A 10,797-nucleotide genomic window follows, 5' to 3' on the forward strand; every position below is an offset into this window, starting at 1 on the left:
GCACTTGTGTTAAATACACGTAAGATGCTTACGTAAATCCAAGAGCTGGCCAATCCCTTTTTTTCAGTGTGGGGAAAAGGAGGACACATTTGCCGTTACTCTCATTCCCTTTTAGTTGGTATTCCAACTCTGTAACATGCAACTTCTGTCGGTGCTATGCTACTGGAAACTGAATTTCCTAGAGGAACCCACCCGAGGGATTAATGAAGTGTCATCTAATCTAATCTCATCTCGTCCCTTCTTGCACCAAGATGCCAGGTTCTTTCATTATCCCTCATTCACAGCAGCAAACGCAGAAGCAACTGTAGCTGTTGCTGTTCTGTGAGTCTATGGTGCATGTGGTGTGATATGTCCATGTAGAAAGGACGGCACTGTGACGCTGAACTTGCCCGTACTCTGGGCTCCCTCTTTATTCTGGCAACTGGTACAAAGAAAACAGCACACAGTCATCATCAACAGTGTGAAAAGCAACTGCAACATTCAGTTCACCAGCTTGGGAGTATTTTCCTTTTTTTTCCAAACATAACACTTAACAAAAGACTAATATATATTTTTCCAACACAACATCGATAAAGTCTTTCTTTAAAAGTTCTAGCTGAAACCAAACCTGTGATCATAAAGTGGCTGTATTATTTATGTATTTTTCTCCTTATGGTAACTAAGAGATGAGAGACATTATATCTCCTTTTTCCTAACCAACAACAACAATAAAAAGAGCTTTTCTCTTATAAAACAAAATCATTCTTCATCATTTTTTTATACAACATCAACTAAAACTTGTACTTAACAGTGCCTTCCTGGTACAAAGAAAACAGCATACAGTCTCCATCAACAGTGTGAAAAGCAACTGCAACATTCAGTTCTGTTAACAAGAATTAGAACTTGTAGGGCCCTTCAACTGACCCGTCACCCCACTAGGAAAATGATGGTATGACGGTATGACAGATTACCAGTCCAGCCCTGTGGGGATTACACATTCTTCCCTAGCAGCTGGTGACTGTATCGAATTCACTATAGTAGACAGCTCTTCAGCAATGTAATCATGACATCTTGTGAGAAACCATGATACTGTCACGTCATGACATGAATGTCAAAGTCAATAAAAATCATCCAAGTCAACCAAGAAAATCTTTGATACTTGACATCAAAGGCAAAATATGGGCAAGATTGTATTTGGTGCTTAGTTCCCACATTATCCTTATTACCATTATTAGCTAAAGCCACTAGCCACTACCTTAATAATGGCTGAACAGATGGCCAATGTGCCTTCACATAATGTTATTTTACGCTGCTGCCCTTATTTCCACAGGGTTTCCTCAGTGGATGGATTCTTGTGCTTGATTTGGCAAAGATATAGTCCCAGATGCACCCCCTTACGCAACCCTCTAAACTTTCCTGGTGACCCACTGGGTAAAATGGTAAATGGCCTGTATTTGTATAGTGCTTTACTTAGTCCCTAAGGACCCCAAAGCGCTTTACACTACATTCAGTCATTCACACTGGTGATGGCGAGCTACATTGTAGCCACAGCTGCCCTGGGGTGCACTGACAGAGGCGAGGCTGCTGGACACTGGCGCCACCGGGCCCTCTGACCACCACCAGTAGGCAACGGGTGAAGTGTCTTGCTCAAGGACACAACGACCGAGACTGTCGGAGCCGGTGCTCGAACGGCAACCTTCTGATGACAAGACGAACTGCCGACTCTTGAGCCACGATCGCCCCTGCTAATTGCTAATAATAAAGCAACTGACAGTAACGTATGTGCCAGCCAGGTTAACACTTGTAAAAGTAGTTGTTGCATCACTCCTCCCAAAGTGTTGTTCAGTGTAAACATCCTCTACTTCAGCTATTAGTGAGGGGAGGCGATGTCTGCCTGTCTGTAGCACTGCTGTGTAAAGTTGTGTGTCAGCAGGTGTGTTGGTACTGACACTGTTGCAAATAAGTATCTAATCCAATAGTAATTTTTTGTAGAAATTAGTAATGAACCCTGTACTATACAGAGGAAAGAGATCTCAAGGTTCTCCCAGCAAGAAGACATGTTTCCCAAGGACTCTTTAAAAATAGCCTTAATAAAACAGAACTTATTATTTAAGTTTGAAAAGTCAAGAAAAAACAAAGACATAAAATTAAGGTTTGTGTGGCTGTTTAAACTGTTTAAGCACTAGTTTTGAAATCATACTACTTTCACTTCACTTATTTCACAGTCATAGTAACCATGAAACATTTTTAACACATAAAGAGTTTCACTTTAACAAGTCTACAAGGTGCTGTTCTACCTGCCGTTGGTGGCTTACATGTTAAGTAACTTGATAAAGAGTACAAAGGGGATTGAAAAACTCACATACTCATAGTGGCTGTTTCATTCTCAGATATGAAATGTCAAAACATGTGACCAACCATATCACTAAGTTACTGCCATCAGTAAAAAAAAAAAACCCAATGTGCGTAGCTTCTTCTTTTCTTTGAACTCTCTTTCATAAGTCACACTAGATGATAGATATAAAGAAGTGTTATATAGGGCAAAGGTAAAGCCTGAATTATCTTACAGACATGGAAATGACAGAACACTGAACACACCTGGACTGGTAGGTTCTTAACTCATTCACTGCCATTGACGTCTATAGCCGTCAATTGCAGTGAATGATTCAATGGGTTTAACTCATTCACTGCCAATGGCTGGCAGTGAATGAGTTAATGTCACTTATTTTTATTTTATCATATTTTAGTTTAATAGGCAGGCAGTCTAAGAGCAAACTGCTCTATTGGGATGAAACAGAGGTCTTAAAGATAAGCTGGGGCCTGATTATTAATGACTTTGTATGTGAGGAGAATAATTTTAAATTATATTCTAGATTTAACAGGGAGGCAATAAAAGGACCAATATGGGAAAAATATGCTCTCTCCTTCACTGTTGGTGTTTTAGGAAGTTGTAAAGACAACTTGATAATAATGAATTGTATTGAATTGAAAAGTATTGATTGTAATTTCACCTCTGCACATCACCATAGAGGATTTTAAATCAGACAATCAATATGTGCTTGGAGTGCAGACTTTCAGCTTTATTTCAAAATTCAAAGCAAAAGTTTTGTATCTGTTTATTATCTGATATTAGAGACATTTCTATACATCACCCAATGCTGTGTGTCCTCCACTGAGATGCTCTGCTAGGCCTTTACTGTTTGTGGGTCTCTTTGTCTTCAGTTTTATCTTCAGTAACTTAAAAGCATGCTGTATGCAGTCCTTGGAGAATATCCTTTCTTTATTTGAGAAACTCTTGGGTTGTTATGCTTTTGCATCCATTATCTATTTGCATTATGAAGTGCTGGCCAGCCAATTCTGCAGCATTTGGCTGATTCTGAGCTGAGAGTATAAACCTGTACACTTCAGAATTTGTCCTTGCTATATCTATCAGCAGTGGCATCTTCACAGTGGCCCTGACCTCATGAGCTGTATCTTCCCTTCTGCATATGTTTGTCTCGTCATCCTTCTGGTACAAGTCCATCTTGGTTTCTCCTAGAGTCGTCTTCTCCTTCTTTCAGCTGCTTGGTTTAGAAATCATTACAGTGGATCATTGGCCTCCATTTCACCCTGCCCCGAGCACCCAGACTGTCTGGATGTTAGGACTCTTTTCTTCCTGTCTTCTTGTTTTTCTGCCTTGCAGCTCCATCTTCAACATCCACTCTCAAATATCCCTCCTCTGCACGTATGCAAACCATCTCAGCCTAACCTCACTAACGTTGTCTCCAAACTGCTTAAGCTGAGCTGTCCCTCTGATGTTCTCATGTCTAGTGTCATTCTTCTGGTCACTCACATTGAAACCTTAAGATCTTCAATTCTGCTACTTGTTAGTGCTACCATCTCCAAACACACATACACACATAAACCATACATACCAACTACCAACTTGTAAACCTTGCCTTTCACTCTAGCTATATGTTTGTCACAAATCCCTTCTGACACTTGTCTCCACCCTGCCTGATCCCAATTATTTAAACTCATCCACCTTCACTATCTCCACTCCTTGCACATGTCTCTCTCTCATTCACATGCATTTATTCTGTTTTGCTTCTACTGACTTGCAGTCCTCTATCTGACACCAGTAGAGCTGTTTTTCAGCAGGAGACTCACTGCTCCTCGCTGATAAGCTCTTTCCTATAACTTCATGGTATGGATCCTCGGCTTTATCATTCTGTAGTTGTTAAGCTTTAGACAACACTGTCATACTTGAAAATTACCTCAGACATCCTCTCATTGTCCAGGATTGTGTTTAACAATGTGATCAGCCATTTCCTCCTTACTAATCATCTGCACTTACTGATTCACTAACTCTCTCTAGATCCTTTACCACCTGTTTGAAGCTGTGGCCTCAGATGCCTTTCAACCACTCATGTAAAGAAAAAACACCTAATAAGGAAGGAAGGAAGAGAAAGCAGACTTTCTGGGTAGTGAATGACGTTTTGTGTTTGTTTTTTTTATCAGTGGAAAGAAAATTGTTTTCTGTGAAGAGACGAGGGTTAGGATGTGGTTTGAGCCTTTAGTGTGTATTTGTGGTTATCGTGCTTCTGACTCAGTGAGGCAAAAAGAAAGCGATAAGAGGGTCATCTTTCTCACTTTTTTCTTGTAATGCGTTAGGGGAAGTCCAAAAGTCAGAAGACGATATAAATAAAGAGAACATACGCTTCACAGCTCTGTGAAAATGATAAGAACGAGTTAGAACACAAAGATACTTTTTTTTTAATGTCATGGTCAATCATCATGACGCTGCTGGGCTAATGAAATTTGCTTCAGCTGTCGTTTTCTTGCATTTATATTTAATGCACCATGTTATTAGTAATCTGCAGGCACTTTACAGGTCACACACTTACCTGGCCAACTCATCTGCATCAATCATCTGATGTAGACTAAAGAATGAAAAGACACGCAGTGAGAAACCACAAACAGTGGGAAGGTTGGTGTGACAGTAATCAGAAACATGTTTCTGGAGCTGGAGACACTTACAAACAGGTACAGAGTGAGGAAGAAGCCATACTACAGGAAAGCGAAGCCACACAATGATCACAGATGGGATCACAGAAATGCATGGGAGGAGAAAGAAAGGAGAGCGGAAGGAAGGTGAAGTGCATCATGGAAGATCTAGCTGAAAGAAGGCAGTGCCAAAGACTTGATCTGAGGATATGTTGGAATTAAAAATAAATACGATTGTCCGGGGGTAATCACAATGAGAGTACTTGAGGCAGAGGTTATACTAAATTTAGAGCTATATAAATCTAGATTTATATTATTTATATTATATTTAGCTCAGTATTGTCTGAATTATTTAGACAATTATGACTTTAAGACATGCTTAAATTGGACTAAATGAACATTTTGTCTGGCCTCATAGATAAATATAGCTGGGCTCTGACATCACAGCAATGAAAATGCATGCAGTACTTTAGTGATATTGTTGAAGTTAAGCATGAATAAAGATGAGTGTCAGCACAGAACCTCGTGAAACCCCATGATGAACTTTTTGTGTTTAAGTTCTATGAAACAACTGGAATCTGTCTGAAAGGTTTAAATGCAGAGGATTTCAGTACAGGAATAAACAAAGAGCTGCTTCACATCAACACTATGTGACATGTTTCAACCATTGGGTAGATTTGCCAGAATAAAAGTTCAGCTTCTATACCAACACTGTGGAGCAACAGTGCATTAATGCTGTCAGGTAGGTTTATGTGGTCAGAACAATTGCATGTGCATCGACCAGATAATAAAGCAAATATAAGCAGCATTGGGTCTCTTCTATTTTTTATCTCTTGTTTTTTTCTTATTCTGTACAGTTTCAGAGCTTTTATCTTGTTAAAGTACTGAATGCCACGTTGTCACCTTGAGCACCCATGAGTGCTCACTACAGAGCCTCCCAGTTTGCATGAAACTTTGATATTTATAACAGTAGATCAGGAAGGAAGTGCACCTGTTACAGAAACCATAAACTGCTTTGAAACATTTTTGTGAGTTGCAGCACACAACTGAAAGCTTTGAAAGCTCATTTTAAGAGGATCAGTCAGCATAATTTCCTCTTTCACACCTTTTATATCAACTTGAAAAGCTTTGAGCAGAAAGTGAACCTGTCAGATTAATGGAACATTTGAGTTCTCAGAAAGATCCACAGTTTTTGTTCTATAGAAGATGTGATCTGAAGATCTTCTTTATGAGTCTGGCTCTATGTTTGGGGCAAAGCTGGAGTATCTAATGTGACGTGATATTTATTATGTGAATGAGAATCTAAACCAACTTCAGTACTATGCTGTTTAAACTTAATATGTTTGTATTGAGCACTATGAAAAGAAAAGTTTGTTTGAAATGTGTTCTTGCAAAGATAAAATGCTTAAAGTCAATTAATGCATAATGTGAAGACATTAGGTGAGGATGTGAGTGTTTGTGGGGCAGCTTGCTCTTGGCTGCAAAACCACAAAAAGTACAAATCCACACAAACACACAGTTTAAATGTCAGTGTGGTCCACATGCAAAGGGAGCTACTGCTAATACTTATAAATAGTGCAGTGTGTGTGTGTGTGTGTGTGTGTGTGTGTGTGTGTGTGTGTGTGTGTGTGTGTGTGTGTGTGTGTGTGTTGGGGTCAAAATACAACAGGGTGGGGGAACTGACAGGCTGTACTATAGTCAAGGAAGATGAAAAACTGAAGCAACAACCCAGAACAGCCAGTTTCCACCTGATGCTGCATGCTTGAAGTTATCAGCTCAGAGTTATACAGACAGGTGCACTGCAGGTACTGTTATATGCAATCGTTTATAAGTTGAAGAATCAGATTAGATGAAACTAAAGGGTTACAAGGCTTCAAGTGAAACACTCAGAAGCTGAAATGTTCGTCAGAAGAGCTCTGTGGGTTGTGATCGAGAGATGATCTAGATTTGTGGCTGTAGTTCTGGCAGTGACCTCACAGAATTCACCTGCCGTTTTTGTCTTGTCAGTTTAGTTGGTTACATTTGATACGTAAACAAAGTAACACCCTCATGTGATGCTCTTTGACAGGATATCAGGTGAAATTAAGTCAGCAGTTGGAAGCAGATCAGTTGCAGCTCAGCCAGCAGGTAAGTGTCACTGACTGAAGTCTTTTAATGTACAGCGTGTGTGCTTTAATGTACAGCTATTATTATTTTTATAAGACAATTGTATTATTACAATTACAATATTAAAAATGTTTTACTAAATGTTGTTCAGTTTAAGATTCAGTGCCAATTTCTTTTGTGTAAGAAAACATCCAGGAGATCAGGTTGTTGTTATTTATGTATCAGTTTTATTTGATTTGACATGGTGGAGCAGATCAACCCAAGTGAACACAAACCGAGCAGCCAACAGTTTGTGAGGCTGTGGTAGAGACGCATGTCTGAAAGAAAAGACCACAAATGCAACACCAATGGAAACATTAATTTTTGAAGCGCTTCATGTAAATTATGATTTCAATTCAATTTCATTTTATGTAGATGTCTCCAAACCACAATAACAGTTGCTGAACAGCACTTTGTGTTGTATATGTATTGACTGTTTGGAGAAATAAAACTGTGTCGTCTCTAATCATGTTGCTAACATGGTAACATTTTATTTCATGTGGTTACCTTTGCAGGATGAGAAGAATCAGAAAGCAGTCAGTCAATACCTAAAGCAACTAGTCCTTCAAGTCTTCCAGTCACAGTCACAGTCACCATCCCAGCAGCCTCTAAGAAAGAAAACTGTCGACTTAATGGAGAGAAATAAGAAAAGCCTTTCCCTGTTTATTCTGCTGCCTGTGCTGCTGCTCTGCAGAAGTGATGAGTGTCCCAGGCTTCCAGAGAGTTAGTCTTTATTCCTCTTTATTCATGTTTAACTGATTTTAAGATCTGTTGTTTGACATATTTACTCATTCTCATCCCATCTCTCCTGTTTTAATTCTCACAGATCTCACTTGCTACACTGACTACAATAGAAACATCACATGTTTGTGGAACAGCACTGATGAGGCTGCATGCACCATACATGCTCAGTTTAAATCTCGACGCCTGTAAGGAGCTCAATCACAAAGAGAAAAGCTCAACACATAATACTCACAATATATAAATCACACCTGTCATCATGTGCACCACAAAGAGAATAATACTGTTTTTTCTCAGTTCTTACAGCGCTTCCTGTGACCTAAAGTCTGTAGACATCTCCAGACCAGCCCTAAAGAAGTGCTCCCTGATCTTTAACGACACATACACTGTGAGTGTGTGAAAAAATCTATTGTTTTCAAGCCCAAGATATACAATCATATATCCTATATCTCAGTTTGTAGTTTAATTAGAAAGAAGAGCTAATATTCTAAAGAAAGCTTAGGGGCAGTCATTGCATTCTTCCAAGTAGTTAGTTATCTGTCATTTAACAAAATCAAGCTTTTATTAAGCCCCCTTTGAAGTTCTGTAATAAATGTTTTCTAACATTAAATATTTTTCAAACATTTTTTTTTTCCAGTTTCTGTCTTTCCATAAGTTGTCCCTTAATCTGAGCTGCAACCAAATGAAGAGTGTAATCACTTCCTTCATGCCATCCTGTCACAGTGAGTGTAATCTACAGTATACATACTGGCTCTTTGTGATTTACAGTGCGAGCTATTCGTGGTGAATTAAAACAACTGTGTGTGTGATCTTGCAGTAAAGGTGAATCCTCCTGCAGAGCCAAAAGTCAACTTCACGTCTGTTTCCTGGTTGTCCCAAGTCCCCGAACATGATAGGATCAGTTCATACAGAAGTGAAGTCGAGTGGAAGAAGCAGGATCAGTCATGGAGTGTAAGTTTAGATTTTATGACACAATGTGAACACGTTTAAGTATAAAGTTGAGATCATGAAAGTTCACATGTGAAACAAGATTTGTTCTCAACCCCGCACTGGTTTCTGTGTGTCAGGATCCTGCTGTGCACAAAAAAGTTGGCATTCAGTGTGAGCAGGAGTGCAAGGCAGAGCTGGAGCCAGATTTGCTGATACAAGGCGAGAGGTACGAGGCACGAGTTCGTGTGCGGTCTATTTTTCAGCACCGCGAGGGAGCCTGGAGTGACTGGAGCCCCACTGCATCATGGGAGTCACCAGTAGGGAAAATAAAACCACCATCAGGTACATTTATCTCAAAATGTTTTGTTTAACATAACATACCAATGTCAAAATCTTTCCAATTCATTCATCCTGAGCATGATTACTGCAGTATGGAATAATTATGTATATGGGAAAATGTTTAAAGTTTGAAGCGTGTTGGTGTGTAATACACAGCATAGAGGGGAAGAAGCCATTGTGAAAAATGTCCAATGCTGTAATATAACTCACAACCTTCAACATACAAGGGAAAAGTGAAGGAGTGGTAACTGCCACTCAGCCACTAAGGGAGAGGTGAGAGAGAGGGCTGGCTCTCCATTCAAAGTCAATAGGACTGATCTAGGAGTGGTCTGTCTACAACAAACACTCGTTAGCCCTCCAAAGAAGAAGATAAACGGCAGACAACAATAACACATACTACCAATATTACAACTACATTAATTCTCAGATTCAAAAGCATCAATGTCCACATCTGGACTGTTTCCTTGAGTTGATGAAAGTGTTTAGTTTCCATTTGGTAGTTTTTCATTGGAACATAAAATATGCAGTCCATATGGGGCACCAGTGCAAGGCCTTGAATGGGCTGAGAGAGAGGCTCGACAATGATCGATTTAGGCTCCAGAGTCTAGATTCAGGCATGTGCAGTTGTGCAGAGGTCAGTGAAGAGAGCATGGAGGCAGATAGCATCAATATGACTGATAGCCATGATGAAGAACCTGAGGCTGAGGAAGAGAAGGAGGGAGGGAATGAACAAAAGGCAGATTTTCAGAGGCTGTTTGGAAGCAGCGGAGGTGTGTTTGGCAAGTCTATCCAGGTTTGTTCTGATTATGAGCGAGTGGAGAAACAGCAGGCTGACAGCCCGGAGCTTCCCAGCTTGGATTCAGGTGTTAGCAGTGGGGGAGAGGAGCAGCTGAGTCAGGATGAGGGCATGGAGGATGCTGATAAGTCCACTGAATCTACACGCTTCCTGTTTCCACCTCATCCTTCCAGTGCTTTACCATGCTCCCTGCTCTCTTTTCCACAACTGCCTCTGAACTTGCCTGGGCCACGACTGAGTCCAGCTTTGCAGCTCCAGCCAGGTCACATGACACAGGGGTTTGCTCTGATGTCAACAGGCAGGTCGGTGGAGCCCTCTGGTGATGGATATATGCCAGTGAAACAGGAGGAGGGCTGAGAACAGACAGCAGGCTCAACTAGCAGGACAACATAGCATGTAGACATGTATCCAGTGTTGCCAACTTAGCGACTTTGTCGCTATATTTAGCGAGTTTTCAGACCCCTTAGCGACTTTTTTTCTAAAAAAAGTCGCTAAAAAAAGACGTGAAAGCGCGTATCGCTTTTACTCTCAACAAGCAGCGGGTGCTGTAACGCAGTCAGTTCTTCTTTTACTCTTTTACTCTTATGCTGTTTTGTGGATCACAAGGTTTAAAACTACTTATAAACACACACACACAAAGTAACTCCACCAGAGTGCCTATTTCGGGTCACTTTTGCCGGTCCAAGCCCGGGTAAAGGAGCAGGGTTGGAATTGTGACATTAAAAAAAACAATAATTGCTAAAAGAAATTTAATTTGTAGTTCTAAATAAACTCTAAATGCATTTAGGACGTTTTTTACTCACTTTATGTCTCTTCCACGATGTTATTTCTCTCTCCAACAACATAGGTTACAATTAGATTAGCATGACCAATTATGCAAA

At 40.2% G+C, this 10,797-nt stretch overlaps 1 protein-coding gene across 3 annotated transcripts in view; it reads left to right on the forward strand.

Annotated features, from left to right (window-relative positions):
• LOC102305436 (interleukin-2 receptor subunit beta) overlaps nt 1-9,684 on the forward strand; it is an 11,663-nt gene extending 1,979 nt beyond the window's left edge. Inside the window, exons 1-8 of one of the 3 annotated variants that reach the window (XM_005939434.3) lie at nt 6,635-6,770; nt 7,034-7,092; nt 7,626-7,833; nt 7,937-8,039; nt 8,149-8,239; nt 8,489-8,573; nt 8,669-8,802; nt 8,919-9,684. In XM_005939434.3, coding sequence (XP_005939496.1) covers nt 7,743-7,833; nt 7,937-8,039; nt 8,149-8,239; nt 8,489-8,573; nt 8,669-8,802; nt 8,919-9,152 — 738 coding nt within the window. In that variant the 5' untranslated portion in view covers nt 6,635-6,770; nt 7,034-7,092; nt 7,626-7,742 and the 3' untranslated portion in view covers nt 9,153-9,684. Of the gene's footprint in view, nt 1-6,634; nt 6,771-7,033; nt 7,093-7,381; nt 7,834-7,936; nt 8,040-8,148; nt 8,240-8,488; nt 8,574-8,668; nt 8,803-8,918 lie in introns of those variants that run through there. The other 2 variants (XM_042227389.1, XM_042227388.1) reach the window with 2 other exon arrangements.
• Nucleotides 9,685-10,797: the final 1,113 nt, after the last annotated feature.

This window comes from Haplochromis burtoni, unplaced genomic scaffold (genome assembly GCF_018398535.1).
Source record: "Haplochromis burtoni strain Fernald_Lab_line unplaced genomic scaffold, NCSU_Asbu1 Contig_258, whole genome shotgun sequence".
Classification (NCBI taxonomy): Eukaryota; Metazoa; Chordata; class Actinopteri; order Cichliformes; family Cichlidae; genus Haplochromis; species Haplochromis burtoni.